The sequence below is a fragment of the Sycon ciliatum genome, chromosome 4 (genome assembly GCF_964019385.1).
Source record: "Sycon ciliatum chromosome 4, ocSycCili1.1, whole genome shotgun sequence".
Taxonomy (NCBI): Eukaryota; Metazoa; Porifera; class Calcarea; order Leucosolenida; family Sycettidae; genus Sycon; species Sycon ciliatum.
In genome coordinates this window covers 17,336,476-17,359,722 of record NC_088646.1, presented here as the reverse complement: position 1 = coordinate 17,359,722, position 23,247 = coordinate 17,336,476, and the positions used below count along the sequence as shown (strand labels likewise).

Sequence of the window (23,247 nt, the reverse complement as noted above, 5' to 3'; positions counted from 1 at the left end):
TTGAACTCGCAGGCGAATGTGTTACTCTTTTTCAGTTTAGTTTGTTGTTGACGAGATAAGAGCTTGAGCATTGGGTGTCCCAGGCTCGCGGAGCAGAGCATGGCCCAGTTACCGGCTGAAGCTAACATTGGCAAATTTCATGAAGTCATTGTGAGTGGCGATATACAGGTGAGTTTGGCCTTCTGGCAGTTCTGCTTAGAGTTAGACCTGTGCAGCTAGTGTTTGAATGGTAGTCTCGAGTCGGTACCGTAGCCTACACTGCAGAGTCGCTTTGGCAACAAATCTCTAATGGGCATAATCATGTTTGTAGTCAACCAAGACTGAGTTGGCAAGAGTCAATGTTGAATGAATCGGCAACACCGTGCATTCAGCCTCACCGAAGAGGCCCCTTTGTGGTTTACCAGGAAGGAGTACATTAATGATTTGCTCCGTCCTTGGCCGTTTCAATGGAGCACTGTGTTGAAACAGTAATTCTGCCATACGAGACTACATTGTACCTCTACTCGAAGACCAGTCTGTCACCAGACTATGTTTGAACATCATGTAGATCGGCATGTCGTCCCTACATCCTTTTCCTCGTTTCTTTCTCCACCTGTTTCCCAGTAGGGCTGTGTTAATAGTATAAAAATAAATTATAAATAAAATCTACCAGTATTTGTGTGCTCTTGTCTTGCACTGTCTCAAATGTGTGACTGCCCGGCACCAGGAGTTGATCAGGCAAATGCGTGGCAAGGACAAAGCTCTCATAGCCACCTCAGTGTGCGGAAACGGACACACACCACTGGAACTGGCTTCTTTCTGGGGTCATCTTGAGATCATGAAGCTGCTGATAGCTGAGGGGTAAGTCAGTACTGTTGAGATGCTACACATCTCCAAGTACATTCTCCATACCATTGGTAAAGTCGTGTTATAAGGGTATTGCTCTTCGCTCAACTGTTTCAGGGCCGATGTCGATGAACAAAGTCCGGTTTCTGGCAACACCCCGCTGCACTCTGCTGCCCTTCAGAACCATGCACGTGTTGTCAAGTACTTGCTGTTTAACTGTGACCCTGCCGCATGCATGGACATCACAGATAATGCTGGAAGGTAAGCAGGCTAAATATTCCCATGAAAGCATAGAAGTATGGATCTGTGAAAAGTGGTTCAGTCGGCTTCTTTGATCACACCAAGCTGGCTTTACGCGGCTTGAAAGTGTCAATTTAGTTCCTGATCACTTTGGAAAGGTGTGTAGCTTAGTCATGGCTTTGAGAAAACTTTTTCCATGCTGCCAGGCTCGACCCGATTTTTCTGTGCTGCACTGATGCGCCTGAGACAAACCCGGCGCTACTGTAATTCTGAGGTATGCCTCCCACAGCTTCATGTTACATGAGTGTAGGCAAGTTGCCTATGAATGAATTACAAATAAGGTGGAACAAAATTGTTGTTACTGAAAATCCCCTTTGTGAGCAGAGACTTAGATGTACTGTGTATTTCAAAAATTATTATTTTCCAGCTGGTGATAATTATGTAAAATCTGCACACTGTATTCAAGACTTGAAGATGACAGAGTGTAAGTGAATCTATTTCGAATTATCTTACAATATGACATGTGGTACGATGGGAATCTTTCTCATTCTCATTCCAGCATGTGGTAATGTAGCGATACTGGTTGGTTGTATATAATGAATACAAGATACGTTGTCTGATGATCGGCAGGCTATTGCATGAAACTCTGAGTTCCAATAAAGTGACAAAGTTTCCAGCCATTGTGTAGGATGTGTGTACAATGATTCTCTATGCTTTGTAGAACAGCAGCAGATTATGCCATGGTCTCAGACGCTCTTTGGCCATTTTTTCAAGGTGAGACGTGAATCATGTGCATGGCTGTAAGACAAATCTACTGAGGCAGTAGGTCTCAGAATATTGTGGTTTACAACAATTGAGCCTTCATGCGCTGGATTGTCCGTACATATCGTTATGGCAAGAGTATACATTATATGCATCCCCCTAGGGCGTGCACCTCTGTTGACATGTGTGTGTGTGTCTGACAGTGGAAGTCGTAATCACATGATTAACCACTACGCACGGTGGTACTATGTACATAGCGCTGGATGGATCTAGTTATGGTGTTGCTCATCGGGGTCATATTTTCCTTCTTTTTCCCACCTTGCATAACAGCTGCTGGCTACAAAGGTGTACGGAGGCCCAAGGGGGAATTGGTAGCCCTCGGCATCGCATTCCCAACTCATGTGAGTATCAATTATTCTTCCTTTCACGGCCAACGCGACTGGCGTATGTGTGTGATGGGGGGGGGGGCAGGTTAAAGGGGGTACCAGTATTGGTAAGCTAGTTACTAGCTGTTTCTAGACGCCCAGAAAACCACCACACAACCTTTCCAGCCTACAAATACCCAAAGGCAGTGCACTCACTTTGCTAGTACAGTCATAGTGTTTTGGCAACACGTGGTTGTGGTTTATGATGGACGATTGACACTCTTGAGCCGATTTTCGAATTCTTTATTGTTCCCTAGGCCGGGCCCCATTGCAATTGGTTAGGCCAGTGACTCTGAGCTCTGCTAATTCACCAAACAAGGCTAAGCCAGCTAGCTGACAATAGTTAATGAATGATGAGTCCACAAAGGATGAAATAGTTCTGTACGAAGAGGGAGTATTTCGCTCCTGCTCTTGTAGTAGTTCGGAAACTCTCACGTTGGGTAGCACCTTTGCTGTTTGCGTTACACAGAGCTCACTGACTTGTCAGTTTGAGCACTCTGGCAAGGTACGTTCGAGCCCGGGATTTTTTCATTGCTATCAGGTTCTGCCTCATTTTCTCTGTGCTGCGCTTACGATTCCACAAATGACGACGCAGTTCTGCCCGCAGATTGAGTGGTTTAAATTGATTTATGTACGTGCTGTTCAGGATGAATTGGAGGAAGAGGAGCGGTCATCCTCCGGACCCGGTCCACACGATTCCGAGACAGGCCAAGAGGTACTTTTTAAAGAGGGATTGATTAATCCGGTCCTATGTTTGCAGCATGATGTTATCAGATTCACGCATTTTAGACTGTCCGGAGTGTTACCTCCACAGTCAATGCCGGCCACATACAGACGCCACACAATGAGACTGTCAGGAGAGTCTACTCAACACAGTGTGCTTGCCTGCTTCCAGGTTCCCTCTTGGGTTCTGATGCCAGCACTGCTCTGAAAATGTTATAGGTTTGGCACCCACATGGTAAGAAAGGTGTGCCGGTTGGTAGCTGTTATGACAGCTGTATTCTTAGAAAGAACGATGAGTTTTGACAGATCGCTGCCTGATTCGGCAAACTAGCTAACCGGCTTTTCTTGCCAGTTATCCCAAGTTTTTACACGTATAGCCTCTAGTGATAGCGGTTTATCTATGCACTTTGGATTGGATCAAATGCATGCTTAAGAATATATTTAGCTTGTCCGCGCTGTACGGCCACCTGCGATACCGAACGCAACATGTACCAGCTTGATAACAGTGAGATCTGAAGACAAACGGCATGCACTAATGATATGGATACAAATGACTGTGTGCATAAAAAATATATAAATAATGGTCTCACGGATAGGACTCTGTCCCTTACTCTGTTCTCGCAGCACTTCTATCGAGCTCGTTACTTTGGCGACGTGCTCCAGGGCGAACCTAGTAGTGATGATGGAGAAGAAGATGCTGAAGACGAGCATCGAACATAGTGACACTGAGGTGAGCTGCTTGATTCCTGCTTGTGTGCACTGCATTACTGAAATGATATAATCGCCGTGACAGCAACCCTTTCAAGCTGCACACTAAGAGTTTCATGCACTCTTTGTGTAACTTCTGTACCTAGTGAAGTTGGTTGTTCCAACTTCATGACTAATACCGCTGAAGTTGCAACTTCTAACTTCCGTACCTCGGTTCAAAAAAAAGTTGTTTCCGAAAGAAGTAGCATGAACATTTGCCTAACCGCCTGTGTGCGTGCGAAGGGTTGTCTATGATATTTCTTTAATTCTATTGTGCTTTGTGTTCATTTACAAGGGCACGGCATGAATTGAGACTATCAAAAACAAAGGACCAAATTTCAGGATGAGGAGCAGTTGAGATGCCACCGGTAAAGATACCTATGACTAACGGGTAAAGATGAATGCCACACTGCCGGTGAAGATGACTATGACAGAAGTAATATGTACATAACAATAGTCTATTCAGAAGCCATTTAGCTGCTGGGATCTTCAAGCACATTTTAAGCCGGATTAAGCCAAAATTGGTTTTGGACCTGGATACCTGTACATGTATTGATGCTACAGTCGGCTGTCTTTAATCCAGCACTTTATAAACCAGCACCCTCTATAAAGCAGCATCATTTTCAGTTGCCAAAATGTCCTTTTCATGCGCACTGCGGCAGTAAATCAGATCAAGTTTCTAATCCAGCACTCTCCCTAATCCAGCAGAATTTCCCTAGCGCATATGGTGCCGGGTTAAAGAGGGACCGCTGTATATCTGGCTGAAATAGGCAAAATGGGCTAAACAAGTGAGGTTGTTGTTGTCTACATTTGGAAGGATAGACCTGAGCAATATACTAATTTTTTTAATAATAGAGCACTACACACTGGATTGCCGAGTGCAACACTGCGGAAAAGGTTCATCCCCCGACCCGTATATGGTCAAAGCAAGACGACTGCCTTTTTGTGAATCTGTGGACTGTAATATACTATTGTCTCTATCTGATTTGCATGTGACATGTCAGTAGAAATTTCACATTTCGTGCGAAAATGATCGTTTCTTTAGAAATGATGTGTGCTTCACTCTTCTAAAAAATGTTGATCAGTACATGTTGCGAGACTGAGTTGTGTTTATGGTGTGGGAATTGGACGGTCGGTGTGTTGTGATGACCAAAAGCTGCCTCCCTTATCATCCGGGCCCGGTTGGCAGCATGCATGCAACCAAGAGTACATGACCAGCGGAGTGTGCAGGTGCGCATTGGGCTGTGTAACAACAACAGAGTGCATGACCACCGCCGGAGTGTGCAAGTGCCACCCCGCATTGGGCTGTGTGACAACCAAGCCCACAACAGTGCCGCATCATACCAGGGTGTGCACTGGCACTGAAGACTGTGATGCGGTTCTAGGTTGCGCAACTTCACAATCAGTTCCGGAATGCCTTGTGTGTGTGTGTGTGTGTGTGTGTGTGTGTGTGTGTGTGTGTGTGTGTGTGTGTGTGTGTGTGTGTGTGTGTGTGTGTGTGTGTGTGTGTGTCACACTCACCTCTGCCTACTGCCATTTCCTGCTAACATAAGAAGTTGAGATTCCGTTATGAGAAACCTCCATGTAGCAAAAATCAGAAAAACGGCACGCTCCAGTTGTGTACTCAAGCTGTAACCGAGGGGGAGGTGTATGGAAAGCTGGTGGTATATGTTATGGGAATATACCAATTTGACTGAGCTGTTCTTTGCAAAAGGAGCACAACGCCAGCATTTAACCTACTCCTGATCATACACAGCTGTAAATTGCTCACACATCATATTCATTTTGGGCAATGCATAATGGGTATAGTTCAATTATTTAGAGGCGCTAGAATGCCACTGAAAGGCACTGTCGGTGGAATTTTGCCATTTGGGCCAAGCAGTTTTGAGAGTTGCGGTAATATATCCAAGAATTCTTTTGCCGTTTCCTTATTGTCCTTCCTTGAAGAAGTGTTGAATTTCCTCAAGCCACAAACTAGCTGCTCGCAGGACATACAGGTATATATGTAGCTGGCAGAACTTACTGACTAGCACAATAGTCTGTATGCTGGTTATGTTGTCAATAGACAAGTCCCACAGTACACATAGTTAACCAATGAAAAATGGCAACTGTCCAACAATGATGTCCTCTATACACACACCATGTGTTGCCCCCCCCCCCCCCTGGATTCCTCAGAGCAACGCAGTGGTTACCTTGGTAAAGTCTCGTTTTCGATAGGCAAGCAGAGTGTGTCAAGGTTTAATGGGAGGGAAGGTATGCCTGACTTACGGAATGGGTTGACTTAGTAAGTATTGTTGTTCCTCCATCGATCGCGTGGTTGGCTAGCCGTGCAAATGGATCAGGACCTTTACCCAGGGCACGACGTGCAATGAATGCCGTGATGCATTCTTTTTATTTCTCACTGTGGCTAATAAGGCCATTGCTGATTCTCTGTCCCTGCGTCTGCCAGAAACACTACAGATAGCCATGCTTTTAGAAGCACGAACTCTCAAGCACTCTTGATCTTTCATACTTAAGATTTCAGTATAAACAGCACAGAAAGAACATACAAACAAAAGGCAAGCTCACCAGGTCAATCAGCAGCCAACACGGTCCAAATTCGGGAAAAATCTATTTGTTTACAGCCTTTGAAGTGGACAGTGTTCAAACATGTATAGAATCCCTGGTGTTCATCGAGCATGAAGGGGCATTTTTAAAATAAATGTATTCATATCACACAACTAATTCACGAGTGGTGGTAAATTATGTGCACACTAGCTTGTTCGTATAGGACTGATACAAATAGACAATGGCAAAGGCCAACGGTAAAACTTTGCACTTTGCAGATTGTGTATTCAATATAATTATCATCCAAGCAATCTCTGTCACTCATACTATAGAAACTTTTCCCAGGCTTTGTGCATCATAAATTATATCCAGCAAAGGAAAGTATACAGCCATTAGCAAGTGATCTAGAAGGTTACAAATGTGAACTTTTCTGTTTCCAGAACCTAACTAGATATTCCTGAGACTTACTTGGCTACTACTAGAAAAGCTATTGAAATTTTGTATCAACTAGAGATTCATAAGATTGAGGGAGTTGAATTAATTAAAGTAAGTGGACATTGGTCGTTATCTGATATATGGAAGCTTCATGTGAGACTCAATGTGTGGACTTGATGCTGGACTGAATTTGTATAAGCTAGTAGATCAGGGTTTCTGTATAGTTGTAAAAGCTACTCAAGTGTGCATGTACAATTACAATACTGTACTGTTTTCATGTCCGTCATGCTACCATGCCTGGCTGCTAGTTACCTGGCCGAGAGAATCAGGCCTAAACTGCATCATGTTATGGGGGATTAGGCTGCGACGGTGGCAGCAGAAGCACAATGGGTTGCTGTTGCTGTTGATGCTGATGCTGTGGTTGCTGCTGCTGTTGCTGTTGTTGTGTCGGCGACATAGCACTGTGTGCAGCAAACGGCACAGCGCCTAGCTGTAGGTGCTGCAGCTGGTTAGCGGCACTCAAGCTAGTGGCTGTGCCGCCAGTTGTGGCTATTACCGGCATATTGCCCTGTCTTGCTGGTACCATGGCAAGATACTGTGGCTTGGCCAGTGCCTGCAGCTGCACTTCGTCTTTTCCGCCGGCGGCTTGCATCGGCTGACCGGCAGGTGCTGGCATGTACGCCGTCTGCGAATCTCCCATCACGAACGAACGCTGTATGTGCGGCATGGACTGATAGTGGGCTGGCTGAGTCTCACCATCAGGTCTGTATATGCACGGTGCACTTCTCATCAGCCGATTGCTGTCCAGCTGATGGTGTCTGTACTGCTGGAGTTGTTGTAGTCTTGGCTGCTCCTTGCCTGCCGCAAATGAGAACAACCGAGAACAAGATACTCTTATTATTGTGGTGAGTAGATAATACGGCAAGGGTGTTTTGTGTGTGTGTGGGTGGGGGGGGGGGGGGGGGGGGGGTTAATCAGAAACGAGAAAGGGCAAAGAGAAATAGCCACACACCTGGTAGGGAGCACTGAATTTCAACTCCACTGATATCTATACAGCTCCGTATGAAGATATCCAAGAAGAAGATTGCCTGATGAGTCCAGCGGGGACGAAACGTACGTCGCAATCGAGCTATGTCGTTGCTGTGTCATCATCTATGCGCCATGCGCTACTTGATGTAGCAGCCTGCTATGCCGGATACCGCCAGCCATGCATCGACCAGGCGCCAGGCGCGAACTGATGGTGGTGGTGGTGAGAAGGAGAGCTCTGTGCCAGAACTTTGCAGCCTAGAGAGCGTGTGTGGGCAGGCGTGTGTTTACCGCCATGTTGCCAGGTGTGTCTTTACCACCATATTTATCAACCATAAGTACAGCTGCAGTGGTGTCTTCAACTTCATTCTCCCGAGTCAAGCTCCGTATGAAGATATCCAAGAAGAAGATTGCCTGATGAGTCCAGCGGGGACGAAACGTACGTCGCAATCGAGCTATGTCGTTGCTGTGTCATCATCTATGCGCCATGCGCTACTTGATGTAGCAGCCTGCTATGCCGGATACCGCCAGCCATGCATCGACCAGGCGCCAGGCGCGAACTGATGGTGGTGGTGGTGAGAAGGAGAGCTCTGTGCCAGAACTTTGCAGCCTAGAGAGCGTGTGTGGGCAGGCGTGTGTTTACCGCCATGTTGCCAGGTGTGTCTTTACCACCATATTTATCAACCATAAGTACAGCTGCAGTGGTGTCTTCTGTAGTGGATGCACATCCCACTGTTTGTCATTGTGTCCTTTTATGTAACATGTATGCATTCATCCGGCCGCGCTGTGCGACATGCCAGTTGTACCGTACGCACTTTAGCTGTACTTGCCTGCCTGGCTTTTCCTTTGATCTCTCTGTCGTTCTCTGTATTCCCACACACTTGTGATTTGTAGTAACGAAGCTAGTTACAAGATGTCTTTGGTGCGTTTGTAGAACCACTACATGGTGTCAGAATTGGTTTTCCTGTAGTCTTTGGCCTCGTGAGCGGTGATGGCTCGTTTCAACCCTCCAGCGCCTTTCGACTTCAGCTCACCGGACCAGTGGCCCGCGTGGAAACTCCGTTTCACCCGTTTTCGTGCCGCCACCAAACTGAGCTCCGACCCGGGAGAAACTCAGGTGGCCACTTTGTTGTATGCTCTCGGACCCAACGCCGACTCCTTGTTCGAGTACCAACTCGGACTATCCGAGGACGACAAGAAGAAATATGACGAGGTCGTCAGTGCTTTCGACACGTACTTCCGCCCCTCTACCAATGTTGTTCATGAACGGGCTAAATTTGAACAGCTTGTACAACAACCCGGCCAGACCGTAGAGGAGTTTGTCCGTGCTCTGTACAAAGCCGCAGAGTATTGTGAGTTTGCTGGCACGAAGGATGAGCGTATCAGAGACCGCTTCGTCGCCCACATGCTGGACAAGCGGGTGAGTCGGGAGCTGCAGATGAAAGACAAGAGCGAGCAAACTCTCGCCAAAGTTGTTGCGTTCGCACGGCACGCCGAAACTGTCCAGCAACAGGTTGCAGCCCAATCGCGCAGTGGCTTGGCCGCCGCCAGCTCGATTTCAGACGATGATGCCTCAGCCTCAGCTGTCCAGTCGCACCGTGGTGGTCGATCTATGCCGAAGAGCAGACCGCATGGTAGCTACAAATCTGCAGCAACGCCGCCTGCGACCGAATCGAAGTGCCCGAACTGTGGTGGAAGCCACCACTCGCAACGCGATCAGTGCCCAGCCAGAGGCCAGTGCTGCAAAGCCTGTGGCAAGCGCAACCACTTCGCGCGAGTTTGCCGATCGAAACCGTCCACCTCTGCCGTCACGAACGACTCTCCGGACTCTCTATTTGTTGGCCACACGACGTGCGCACAAAGTGTAAGTGATTCACCCTGGTTGGCAGATCTAGCTATCGGAAAGAGTGTAGTCCAGTTCAAGCTAGATACTGGAGCTGATGTCTCTACCATGTCCGTGCAATCATACAATACACTGCAGCCCAAGCCGTCCTTATCTGCTACTAGTGCCCAGCTGAGAGGAGCGAATGACCAGACTATGCAGGTCCTGGGTGTATTTGAGGCTCACTGCTCCTTTCAATCTCAGTCCACTACCATACCCATCTTTGTTCTAGATGGTGCCAGCACTAGCCTGCTCAGCCGATCTGCGTGCACAGCACTGGGTCTAGTCCAGCGTCTGGCTGAAGTGCAAGGTCCAGTCCCACTCGTACAGTGTATGGTTGGTCCTGCTGCGCAGATTCACTTGACTTCCGACGCCACACCGTATCACTGCCTCACAGCTCGCAGAGTTCCTCATCACCTGTATTCGAAAGTACGTGAAGAACTGCACCGCATGGAAGATGGCGACATCATTGCGCGTGTCGACGAACCCACAGACTGGTGTTCGCCTATGGTGCCCGTCCTCAAACCTAACGGCAAGGTACGCATCTGTGTCGACCTGAAGCGTCTTAATGCGTCTGTCAAGCGGGAGACATTTCAGCTGCCAACGTTAGAAGATGCCCTGTCTTCACTGGCCGGAGCGACTGTGTTCACGACATTGGACACTGCTAACGGATTCTGGCAAGTCCCACTCAGTCCCGACTCTGCCCGTTTGACCACCTTCATCACGCCGTTCGGCAGGTTCTACTTCAAGCGACTGCCATTCGGCATCACATCAGCACCTGAGATTTTCCAGAAGCGTCTCACCAACCTTCTGGACCAGCTCCCCGGCGTGTTCGTCTACATGGACGATATCATTGTCTCTGGCCGTACGCGAGAAGAACACGACCGTAACCTAGCTGCCGTACTAGACATCCTGCAGAAAGCCAACGTCACGCTGAACATGACGAAATGTCACAAGCGTCAGGCCGAAGTGAAGTTCCTTGGTCACATCTTCTCCGCCAAAGGTCTCCACCCTGACCCAGCGAGAGTGTCCAGCGTCGCTAATCTGAAGCCGCCCAAGAACGTCACGGAACTGAAGCGCATTCTCGGCATGTTCGCGTTCATGTCACGCTTCATTCCCAATCTCTCGGAAGTCAGCGCTCCACTGCGTCTTCTACTGGGGCATGACACCGCATGGGAGTGGTCTGCTACACAACAACAGGCCCTGGACAAGCTCAAACAGCTTGCCACCAATGCGCCCTGCCTCACGTTCTTCGACCCAACCAAGCCCACGGTCATCAGCGCTGATGCCAGCAGTTACGGCTTGGGAGCTGTCCTATTGCAGGAGCATGACGACGGAATGCGCCCCATTGCATTTGCCTCACGCAGCCTCACCACTACTGAGCAACAGTACGCGCAGATCGAGAAGGAGTGCTTGGCTGTTGTCTGGGCTTGTGAGCGATTCCACGGCTACATTTACGGCAACTCGTCCCTCACTGTCCAGACGGATCACAAACCACTCATCCCGCTGATCAATACGCGTGATTTGAACCGTGTCCCGATGCGATGTCAACGCCTCCTGATGCGCCTGCTCACGTACAATCCAGCCGCCGTGTATGTCCCTGGCAAAGAGCTAGTTGTTGCCGATGCTCTGTCTCGCGCTCCGCTCGCCTGTGACGACACGCCTAGTCTCCAAGACGAGATCAGCATCAACCTCGCATCTTACATCGGCGAGATCGTGTCGGATGGTAAAGCCCGTGACATTGCTGACGCCACCACACAAGATGAGACGCTCAAGCAAGTCCTCCACTTCGTCCAACACGGATGGCCGTGCAACCCACGTGATGTCGACGACACTGTGCGCCCATACTTCCATGAACGCCAGTTACTGTCCTGTGAGCAAGGTGTGCTGTACCATGGCTTCCGCATTGTCATGCCACCCTCTCTGCAGCCTGAGATGCTCGAGAAGCTCCACGAGGGACATCAAGGTGCAACGAAGTGCAAGTCTCGCGCCCGCCATTCCATTTGGTGGCCAGGCTTGTCAAGGCAAATCGACACGATGGTCGCTACGTGTGAAGTGTGCACCAAACACCGCGTCCAGTCGACCGAACCACTGCAACCCGTCCAACGCCCAACACTGCCGTGGCACACGGTTGGTGCAGATCTGATGGAATTCAACGGCACGACTTACCTCGTCATTGTTGACTATCTCTCGCGTTACCTCGATGTCGTACCGCTGACTGCCACAACCTCGATTGCTGTCATCAAGCATCTGCACCGCATCTGTGCCGAGCATGGTTTCCCGTCCACCTTGGTTACAGATAACGGTCCTCAGTTTGCCAGCGAAGCGTTTACTGAGTTCTGCACAGCAAACGACATCACCCATCGCACTTCCAGTCCACGGTATCCTCAGTCGAATGGCGAAGCGGAACGTGCAGTTCGCACCGCCAAGAATCTCCTGCGGAAGGCCGAAAGCCTGCAAGATGCACTCTTGGCTTACCGCACGACACCGCTGAGCAACGGCTATGCCCCATGTCAGCTGTTGTATGGCCGCCAGCTCCGTACCGGTCTACCTGCAACGACTGAACAGCTGGAACCGAAATGGCCTGATCTCCCTAGTATTCTGGAATCGGAAAATCAGTCCCAGGAACAGCAGAAGTTGCACTACGACCAACGGCATGCAGCTAAGCCTCTCGCGACTCTACAGCTTCATGACCGTGTATTCATCACCGATCTCGAACGGGAGGGCAAGATAGTAGAGCAAGTGTCCAATCGTTCTTACCTCGTTGAGTCTGGTCACTCTACTGTTCGCCGCAATCGTCGTCACTTGATCCGACTGCCACTGCTAGAAGCAGAGAAGCCGACAGTCGAGGTTGAGTACGGTGGCACAGCAGCTGATCCAGTCCGTCGCTCTGCTAGAGCTCCTCAGCCTGTCAACCGCCTCATTGAATCATGCTAATTCAGCAACGTGCCGAGACGTATCTGCCGTCGTCTCTGCACATCACTCTTTCACTGCAACTTGCTCTACAAGCAATACCTACATTATCGAATAGTCTTTGGACTCCTCATCTTCTCTATTATAGCCTGTTTAATCTCAGAGGGGAGATGTAGTGGATGCACATCCCACTGTTTGTCATTGTGTCCTTTTATGTAACATGTATGCATTCATCCGGCCGCGCTGTGCGACATGCCAGTTGTACCGTACGCACTTTAGCTGTACTTGCCTGCCTGGCTTTTCCTTTGATCTCTCTGTCGTTCTCTGTATTCCCACACACTTGTGATTTGTAGTAACGAAGCTAGTTACAAGATGTCTTTGGTGCGTTTGTAGAACCACTACATCTTCAACTTCATTCTCCCGATATCTATACAGTTATGTATATGATGTATTGAGGCCAAGTGGCATGCATGATGCATCATATGCATCAGCATGGTTTCCTCAGTTCTTTTTTTGTTGTGTGATCCTTTGTTCTGGGGCATTGTGAGCAAGGAAGTGAATACTATATAGAGGCATGTACTGAAAGAGCTATCTAGTTTTGGCAGCCTGGCGTTATCAACTGGTCATGGCGTACTTGTCAAACGCTGTGGCACCCTACCCAGTCTACCCTGCCTCTAGTGGCTCTACCGTGCTCTGTGCATCTGCGTCCAATTCTGTGTAGGTGTCACAGTGTGGTTGGTCCTGTCTGTAGCAGGAGGAAGCTAATCTAATATGATAGTGTGTTCAATGCTGTTCAGAAATCAAGTGCTGTGTCGTGTCCTAACCTGGTGGTGATCTGCGTCTCCATTCGCGCGGCTGTGGCGCTGGTCTCAATGTCACCTGACCACCATGTCCATTGGATAGGTCTCCGCCACTGCCGGCCAAGTCGGACACGTTATCCGCACTGCTCCGATACAGCTGATCATTACTGCTGGTAGAGCCACTGGACTGAGGTCTGCAGAATGTCTGGTATGGCAGTCCAAAGCCGCCGGCAACGAAGGTACTGCGTGCCTCGGGTATTTCCTCAGTGCTTGTCATGGTGGTACTGGAACTGAGGTCGCTGCTGCTCGACAAACTGCCCTTGCGCACCTTCTTCAGCTGAGCAGCGGTGGCGTTCTGAAGGCTTATGCTGCCTTCAAGATCATCCGGGTTCACGTCGTCACCTTCGCTGATCATCATATCTCCATCGGTGTCATCTTGGTCTAGCAGCTCATTGTCCTTTCCTCGCCTTGGCAAGGGTAGTTGAATAGGAGGCAGGTTGTTCTTGGCTCGCTCCTTGTTCACTTCATCTTTCAAACCAGGCCATACCCGCCGGCGGGCATTGATAAACCTAAAAAACAGCCCAAGAAAACCAGAGGAAAGTCAGGGAAAACTCAGTGGAATGTCCACTCCAATCATCATTCAATTTAGGAATGCATGAAATTCCCTCATAGTATACTTTGCCACCGGTTTTGTTGCTCAGGCCTAAACTTTCTATACGTGCGTGGGTCCAGCAACGAAGCTGATCCGTTCCATACCATGGCATGTCAACATTGCAGCTTCTGCCAATTTGCTGTGCAAACCGCAGCACAGGACTGTTGTGTTCGGCCCGCAAGCCACGCAGGAGTCCATCAGTGTAGGACAAGACAAGGACTGATTTATTTACATCGAGCATGCGCTTTTACGATGCAGATGTGTGTGTGTGTGTTTGTGTGTGTGTGTGTGTGTGTGTGTGTGTGTGAGAGAGAGAGAGAGAGAGAGAGAGAGAGAGAGAGAGAGAGAGAGAGAGAGAGAGAGAGAGACAGAGATAGACAGAGACAGAGATAGACAGAGACAGAGATAGACAGAGACAGAGATAGACAGAGACAGAGATAGACAGAGACAGAGACAGAGAGACAGAGAGAGACAGGCAGACAGATAGTACGGAGAGCGACAATGCTGCGACACTCCCTATACACCAGAATGACCAAGCCGGTGACGTACCAGTAGTTGAGTTGTATGAGCGTCAGCTTTGTTTCCTTGCACAGCTGATCTTTCTGCTCCTCGTCAGGGAACGGGTTCTGCATCATATCAACACCAATAGCCACAACACATACATCCGAAAATGAGCTCCACTGGTAACTGCATTGCTGTTCGGACTTCCTGTGACGTTATCATGACTGTTTCATCAGCAATCTATTATTCTAATTTTGCAAGAACAACGTCAATGACGCATTTCAACGCATGTCCAGCACAGCTTGAAGTTGACTGAGAAACTTTGGAGAGAACCCGCCATCCTGTAGGAGAATTTCTCGTCATATTCCCAGCAATTCCCTTTGATCAAAAGGTAGCCGTTTGACTTTCCAGACGGAGTTCAATTTCGGGCAAGAGAGCTGAGTTTGACAGCTCAATGTTTGCATACATGGTCCCTATCAAGGGTGACCTTTGCCTTCGCTGTGAAAAGCTTGTTCAGGTTTCCCAGTCCGAAAGATGTTGGGTGATTAATTAAAGGAGAAGTTATGCCTAAAATCAAACTTTCACCATTTGTAGTCTTCGGGGTGCTGAGCCGAATGGTCTTGGTCCTAGGAAGCTGAGACGCTCCCTTGCTTCTTTATTCCCAATCGAACTCGCGCACTTCCACCGAAACTGGGTGACTGCACCCTACTAGATGGGGATTTGTATGCAAAATGTCACTAAAAACGCCGAGGAAGCTGAGACGCTCCCTTCCTTCTTTCTACTAGATGGGGATTTGTATGCAAAATGTCACTAAAAGCGCCTTGTCGTTCTTATAAAAGCACGGATGATAGCGATTGGCCCATATGTTGTAGTCTTTTGGACGCTGAGTCGACTGGTTTTTGATCCGAAAAAGGCTGCGTTCGGCCCTTATTCCCAATCGAACATGGTTGAACAAGCGGTCACGTGCTCCTGCGTACACCAGTCACCTGGTGACCGTGCCTGCAGGCTACAACTTATAGCTTGTTTGGGCGAGTTTCTGTCACTCGAGTTGAACCTTGAGTTGAACCATGGTGTGAAAGTTGTCGCCTGCTGGCACGGTGACCAGGTAACCGGTCTACGCAGGAGCACGTGACCGCTTGTTCAACCATGTTCGATTGGGAATAACGTCCGAACGCTGCATGGCAGCCTTTTCGGACCACAACCAATCGACTCAGCGTCCAAAAGACTAGAACATATTGGCAAATTGCGGTCATCCGTGCTTTTATTTAAGAACGAAATGGAGCTTTTAGTGACATTTTGCATACAAACCCCCATCTAGTAGGGCGCAGTCACCCAGTTTCGGTGGAAGTGCGCTAGTTCGATTGGGACTAAAGGAGGAAGGGAGAGTCTAAGCTTCCTCGGACCAAGACCATTCTAGAACCAGTACATGTACTTGAAGTTAGTTAGTTTGAGGGAGATGAAACTGAGCTACTCGAAGTTTTACTTATTATTGTTTACCTCAATGTTGTCCTTGAGCCATTGTCGGAGTTTGCTGGTGACATGCTTAGGAAAGACTGTGCGCTTCTTCAGGTATGGCACGCCGGTTTGCGGTGACCCTGCAGCTGACGATGGCCCATAGATCATGCTATTTCCATACGGCTGCCTTGCCGCCAGGTACGTGGCTGGATAGCATTGCGACGGTATGCTGATATGACGCATTTGCTGCCGACCCGACGTTTGCAGTGCGAACGGGTGCGGGTTGGGTGGTAGTTGAACAAACCCAGGGTTGACCGGTCCTGACTGACCACCTGTAGAGCAATACACAAAGAAAATGAATGATATTGAACTTTGAAGTCAAAGGAATTTAGGGGCAGTGACTGTGACAAGAATGTGCGCCCACGACGGACTAAAATGGTTCCTTCCACAATGGTTTGTCCACGTCTGCTTTTATTTTTCCGTACCAAATTTGCTCTGGTCTACGTCTCTATCGTGGCCACAATCAAACCATCACTGGCTCAGTAGTATACGTCCCTATGAGAACCCTATCTCTCTTTGAAGACATTTTGATCGGTTTACAGCCGCACGGCATCCCATCAAAAGCTGCGACAAAGGCCAGGCAACTAAACTAGTCTTGTACATGGTTGTACTTGACTCCGCTAGCAGTGACACCATCACCTGATCACTGTAGACCGTACCTACAAGTGTACTGATTCTGTCGTGCATGGAGCACAGAGTCCAGAGGTCATTGCCAGGGGTATTGGTATATCTACGGGTGGATTAGTTCCAACCAAAATTCTTCTGATTTTCTTTGGGTCCGGGCCGATAATTATTTAGCCTAAGGCTGTTTTAGCTGTTACTAGTGTGAGGGTTTCGACTTTGGAGTGCGACAGGCGTACAACTACAAGTACTTCACCTTCCACATGGCCAGTAATACGCACATGTAACTGACATAGTTTACAACTGCCGGACGGGGTATTCTGCATGCTCATCACTACAAATGCCAATGGCTGGCGTCATCGTTATGCAGTCAATCTCGCGAATAATACCCTCGAATACAACGACAACCCGTGAATAACAATCTCGGATATAACAACAATTCAGACAAAGCAACCACTACACTGCACACTTTACCCTCGCGAATAACAACCCTTTTCTCATCGCCGATCGATGGTAGTTATTCGCCAGGTTGCCTGTAATGCGGTTTCTCGTTGCTTGACGTAGTCGTCACTACATTCGAACCCTACATGTAGTAAGGTATTTAATTGTCCCTGCTCTTGCTTCGTTTCCGTCGTAATTTTGTAGGTAGGGTTGTGTGTGACGTGAAAAGTAACGGAGGCATCTTTGCCACTTTGCCCGACATACCGACTCCAAGAAACCTGAGGTACACTGGTTTGCGGCCCCGCGCGGGTACCGGGTGTACGTTCAACCTTACCACGAGGCAAGACTAGGCAAAGGCAATTGCAGATGCGCGTCGGGATGCGCTTTTATCTGTTTACCGACATGTCCCTGTCAACAGCCTCTGGTACCTGCATACTTCACTAGATCCGTACCCTAGCTGTATGTGTCATCGACGTGTCCGCGTGCCTTGGCCAATGCCGCCGAAAGCTTTTATTGCGTTGAAGTCGATCCGAGCCGTTGATAACTTATGGCGTGTTGTTTAGGAGATCCTGATGGGCTGTATACGGTTCATGAGTGGGAAATAAAGTGGTAATGCTACAATTGGTCACTGCTGCTCCTACTTTTAGTCGTTTATTTTTAAAAGAGCGGTGATAGGAGCTTGTGAATGTGATCATAGTCACCACCGTCTCTCGCCTGAAGTAGCTACGCAGTGACTAGCTTGGCACGGGTCCGCGCTGCAGTATGTATAATGTAGTGTGGCATATTACGACATATAAACGATGGCGTACACATTATGTTGCAGCAATTCAGTTGGCCATCGACCAAGCGACTCGACAACAACATGCAGTCTGCGGAAGATCGTCTGCACACGCACTCATTGTACTTGTAGTGGTAAGAAGGCACGTCCTGGTCCTACAAGTACCATGCAGACTTTGTACTTTGTAGTGGCCAAAAGGCAAAAAGGCCCGGGCCCCTTCTCCGCTCGCGTGCCTTTCACCAGCGTGGGCTGGGTCGGGTGTGCCTGTGCCCGATCGTCCAGCTTTGGCCAGTGTTTCCGTCGGGGTGGAAAAAGGACGTAGTGTCGAGTCGGGCCAGCTGAAAGGTTGGCTAGAACGTCTATACAGTCATTGGCTAGAACGTCTATACATTGGCTAGAACGTCTATACATCCTGGACGTGGTCTTGTAGAGGTAATTCAACAACTCCTGACACCTTGTCGCCCGCTGACAGTAGGCCGAGGAAAAGCCGAGGGAGAAAACTAGACTGGCATCCATTCTTAATCTGCGCCATGTAGACATGACGGTATCGATGAGGCTGTGATCAGTGTCTTCCTGATGCCTGGCACTGGGGTTATATGCCATTATGGGCATGTTCACCGCAATGAAGCCAGTAGCAGTAGGATGTAGTATCCTGCTAACTGAGTACTGTGTTCAACATCATGTTCAGTCATGTACTGTCTTGATCACAATCCGATGCCAATGCCTGCCTGGTCAATACCAATACTATAGCATGAGTAGATTATGCAACAACATGGCTGTATATCCAGGCCGGGGAAAGGCTTTTGCCCAGCACTCAGTGTACGCATACACGTGTATCTCTGGCACCTAGTAGATCTACGTACCTGCTGGAACTGGTTGTGTAGGTCCGGCCACGGTGAATACCACATTTGGCAGTGACGGCACAGAGCTATGCCGGCTCGGGTACATGTCGGATGGTTAGTGCCTAGTGGCGACCAGCGCGCTGTCCGGGAAAGAGTGCGTGTGAGCGGTGGACTCTGCTGCGTCCTTGGAGCCGTGTCACCCACTGTGCCTGCTCAGCCCAGTATCCTGCCGAGCGATGGGTGATGGTGACAGCCTTCAGTGACGCCGCCGTGTTGTAGGGATAAGATACACTGTGCGGCATACACACAGGACAGACAATGAAGCAGATCAAGGACAATATTTACAAACGTTGAAACAAATCACCAAGCAAGCTCAAGATGTATTGCCATGTGTGCCATGCAGCATGCTTGGCACATACAAAGTAACTTACACCATGGGTATTTTTTGTGCTCAACTCACACAACGTTACACCATGGGTATATTGTGTGCTCAACTCATTCCTGTTTGCGTTATGCAGAGCTCACTGACTTGTCAGTTTTAGCACTCTGGCAAGGTACGTTCGGGCTTGGTCTAAATCTGGCCCGCTTTGGAAAATTGATTTTTCATTGCTATCAGGTTCTGCCTCATATTCTCTGTGCTGCGCTGATGAGTCCACAAAGGACGAAACAGTGCTGTCCGCAGATTGAGACAGTTACTCCATGGGTATCATGTGTGCTCAACTCACACAAAGTTACACCATGGCCTGGGTATTTGTGTGCTCAACGCACACAAAGTTACCCCATAGGTATTTTTTTGCGCTCAACTCACACAAAGTTACCCCATGGGTATTTTGTGTGTTCAACTCACACAAAGTTACCCCATGGGTATTTTGTGTGCTCAACGCACACAAAGTTACCCCATGGGTATTTTGTTGTGCTCAACTCACACAAAGTTACCCCATGGGTATTCTGCCCAGCTCATACAGAGATACCCCATTGTTACGATGTGTGTTTAGCCCACATGAATTTTCCAGAACGTTAGTGATGATGTGGACTCAGCTCGGTCATACAGGCTAGTTGCTACCGTGATGTATTTACAAAGGGGTGCTTTGGTCAGTAAATTGGATACGAGAGAGAATGCACCAAGGATATAGGTCAGTTCTGTTGCGATATAATTTGATACTTTGAACCTGATACAAACATCAGTCACTGAGAACGAACACCTGGAAGCTTCCGTTTTCACTTATGTGATTTCCCCAATATCAACCGTTTTGTTGATATCACCGATAGAATCAATCTCCAGATTTTCTACGCACTTGTGTGTGTGTGGGGAGGGGGGGGGGAGGAGTAGGGTGAGTACAGTGTTCAGACAAACTGTACAATCATGTACATGTAGATTTCAACATCGACGTACGTTAAGCCATGGCTTTACCTTAATTAACATTTGTGTGTGTCCTGAAGTCAACGCAATCAGAATGAATGCATGTTATTGCATTCCAGTACTACAATGATCATCATCGACCTCCTGCCCCCCCCCCCCCCCACACACACACACCTTACAACCTCGAAATCTAACCTTAATCAACACATGAACATGAACAGGAAAAATCATGTACTGACGTCTGACGTGGGCGAAGCTCTCTTCCTATTCCTGTGGGGATGTCGTTTTCCTTCTTGCTCGCTCTCCTTTTGAGAAGAATGCTCCCTTGTTCATTGGTCGCAGCACTGGTTCTGGGCCCCGCAATTAGTGCTTCTAGTTCAGCTGTCTTGATCAATTACTGCCATAGTACACATCACACATCACTCCGGCGGCTAAACTGAGACTGGTAGTATTCAGTATTATAGTAATGCGCTCCTTCTGGAAGATGACAAACCTCTCCAGTCAACTGCCAGCCACCTTCCTTGCTGTCAGCACAGAACTTCTACCGTTTGCAATCGCCAAGTAGAAGAATAGGACAACTGTTGGGTAGGAGGTCTAAACTCATCAGCTAGATCCACATAGGCGCACTCTCTTCTTTGCCTCTCTTCGCTGCACGGACTGGCACAACCCAACACTAAGTCGGAAGAAGGATATTAGCGTCCCCTGCTGCCAACTCCTCACTTTTCTCCTGTCGTGCCCGCACGTTTTGCTGCTGCTGTCAGCACCTTTCTACCTGTGAGTTGCAGAAGATAGTGTATCAACAAGCGCTCTCACTGCGGTTGCAGTTGCAATCAAAAGAAGGCACGATAAGCCGCAGAATTGTTGGAGCGATAGTACTGCGACGAGCGCTAGATGTCTGCAGGAGACCAACGGACAGAGGCAATGTTTAGCAACCTGATGCTGAGAATGTGTCCTTGCTTTCCACATCATTAATTGGAGGTGTACATGTTCTGGCCACCAGCATCAACACGTGCCTGGGTGGTAGCTAGCAGCTAGCGGCGGAGTTGCTGGTGAGGCTGGGGCGGCGGAGCTTGATGTCCCTTCCTCCGCTCTCTTGCCATGCTTGCCCGTGTCGCAGTGAAATGCCGAATCTAGCAAATGCTAAACTATCCAACGACGAAACGGTACAACCTGCCACTAGTGTACTGGAGACGCTGACAGAAATGTTGACATGCGACAGAAAGCAAGGGAAATGAGGAAGCTGACCAATGGTTGAGCGACGCTGGTGACATTCAGCTCGCCGGTGCAGAGATCTCGCACACACAATCATTGGGGCACTGCAGTAGTGGCTAGTGGCACTGCACACGCGTAGCTAGATCTACGCACGCACACAATTACAAGCACACGGTCCCTGGCTGACGAGGGGGGGGGGGGGGCATTTGACAGCGTCCTACCAGGCCGGGCAGGGGTGGACATGGAAATATCTACAACTTACAAGGACCCCGCGCCGTCTGAGGACGACGGTTCACGGCAGGCGACAGACGGCGATGACCTGTATACTGGAGCTCAACTACATTTTAGTCCTAACCTTGCTCTATCAGTATTTTGCTTTCAATTATAAGACACATCAACATCCACTGGCTCCTTTACACAGCCCCTGAGGGGATAATACGATTATTATGTTGATTATGTCATGCCATGACAGAGGGCAGATACCAATGGCAAGTAGGTAGGGACGAGGTGGGGTTGATGCTAGGCCAGGGTAGCTTGTACGCGTCATGTTACGATCAAACCCGCTTTACAATAATCATCGCCTAGTAGTAGTACCCTACCATGAATACTAGTACTCGTTGCCGCCATTCAAACCTAGTGCATGATGGAGACAAATCGAAGACACGGTGTGAAGTGTTGTATAGGTCGGAATTCGACATGATAATTTAAGGCCTGGGTTTCGCAAGTTTAGTTGGCCTGCGGGAGAATACCGCGGTTGCTTCTCAATCTCACAAGCAATGCAGTGTGTATTCGGATAGTGCTAGTAGTGTACACTCACTGGTACTAGTACATGTTGCAGGTAGGTGCATGGGTGAGCAGGACAGAGACAAACCTTGCTGGTACATGTACAGCCCATCATGTGGAACGGTTTTGTTCGCCTCGTGCAAACCAGGAAAGCAACTCACCTGCAACTCCTGCGGCCGTGTGGCAAGAAGGCCGGGTCACATTGTCACACGCTTCAGCAGCATGCTGGAGCTGGACCTTTCCCGGTGCTTACTAATCGGTACAGCGGTGACTCCGCCAAAGACACTGCTGAGAAATACCAGATGACAGCTAACGTAGCGTACTGGTTCTGCTAATGTTGTCGCTCGCAGTGATTTTATTCTCCCTTTCCAGCTCTGCCTTCCAGCATTTCCACGTGCGCACAACTAAGTTACCTAGAACATTCGGCCCACGGTACTGACTACTGACAAAGGATGGCAGCCTGATGCGATTCGGTGAGATTCCATCAACCTGTTGAGGATGCCGCCATGAGCTGAGCACTCTTTATAAGGATCATTCGCCAACCGCTGCTCGCCTCCAAGTGTACTGCTGTACGCTGTACCAATTAGCTAGCAACCAATAGGGTCTTGAGCGGCGACTGCTCTGCGCGTGCATGGACATTGACGAGAGGGCCTTATGCAACCTTGGCTGGCAAGAGAAGCAAGGTCAAGGGCAGGCGTGGTGCAATTCTAGATCTCTGGCCTTCTAGATACCTTAGCCTCAGCGTACCCAAGGCGAAATGGACAAGCAACCAGCAGAACCGCTGCACTTCACAAGGTCACAGTTCTAGTCCTGTACTCACAGCAGTACTGCCTTTACCAATTCGCCGCTGCTACTGCTGCGGCTGCTACTGCCACTGACTGCTGCTGCTGCCACTGCTGCTATCAATTCTTGGCACTCAGTACGTAGCAAGAGAACATGCCTTGCCACTACAACCAGGACTTCAAATAGCACTGCGAATAGCGTCAATGTAGCCTACTGTTGTCGCCAAGCATATGTTCGGTACACAGGGGTTTCGCCTCGGCCTTATGTCTGGCACGCATTGTATGGAGCTTGCATGGTTGTTGAAGTTCTCGATGGTGGTGTTTCAGCTCCTGGTTTTAGTCGAAGTCGTACAACAGGTAGTTCATATGCTTTACTCGTGGCAAGCAATGCTTAACATACATGACTGTATGTGCAGAGTACACGTTTACTAAACC

The 23,247-nt window shown here is 48.9% G+C and overlaps 2 protein-coding genes across 4 annotated transcripts; one reads left to right on the top strand and one right to left on the bottom strand.

Annotated features, from left to right (window-relative positions):
- On the top strand, positions 1 to 4,821 carry LOC135814746 (NF-kappa-B inhibitor beta-like). The gene is made up of 8 exons (XM_065327914.1): positions 1 to 168; positions 707 to 840; positions 943 to 1,086; positions 1,787 to 1,839; positions 2,158 to 2,228; positions 2,899 to 2,967; positions 3,600 to 3,705; positions 4,018 to 4,821. The coding sequence occupies exons 1-7, from the start codon at positions 100 to 102 to the stop codon at positions 3,693 to 3,695; spliced, it is 636 nt and encodes a 211-aa protein (XP_065183986.1). The 5' UTR covers positions 1 to 99; the 3' UTR covers positions 3,696 to 3,705; positions 4,018 to 4,821.
- Positions 4,822 to 6,220: 1,399 nt separating this feature from the next.
- On the bottom strand, positions 6,221 to 23,247 carry LOC135814745 (homeobox protein araucan-like). Of its 3 annotated transcripts, none has more exons than XM_065327910.1 (6): positions 22,192 to 23,247; positions 18,697 to 18,966; positions 15,976 to 16,265; positions 14,527 to 14,603; positions 13,350 to 13,894; positions 6,221 to 7,562 (listed from the first exon to the last, which is right to left on the bottom strand). In XM_065327910.1, the coding sequence occupies exons 2-6, from the start codon at positions 18,779 to 18,781 to the stop codon at positions 7,051 to 7,053; spliced, it is 1,509 nt and encodes a 502-aa protein (XP_065183982.1). In that variant the 5' UTR covers positions 18,782 to 18,966; positions 22,192 to 23,247; the 3' UTR covers positions 6,221 to 7,050. The 3 variants fall into 3 exon arrangements, with proteins under 3 accessions (XP_065183982.1, XP_065183985.1, XP_065183983.1); XM_065327913.1 differs by lacking the exon at positions 22,192 to 23,247 and adding an exon at positions 20,231 to 21,443; XM_065327911.1 differs by lacking the exon at positions 22,192 to 23,247 and adding an exon at positions 20,275 to 21,443.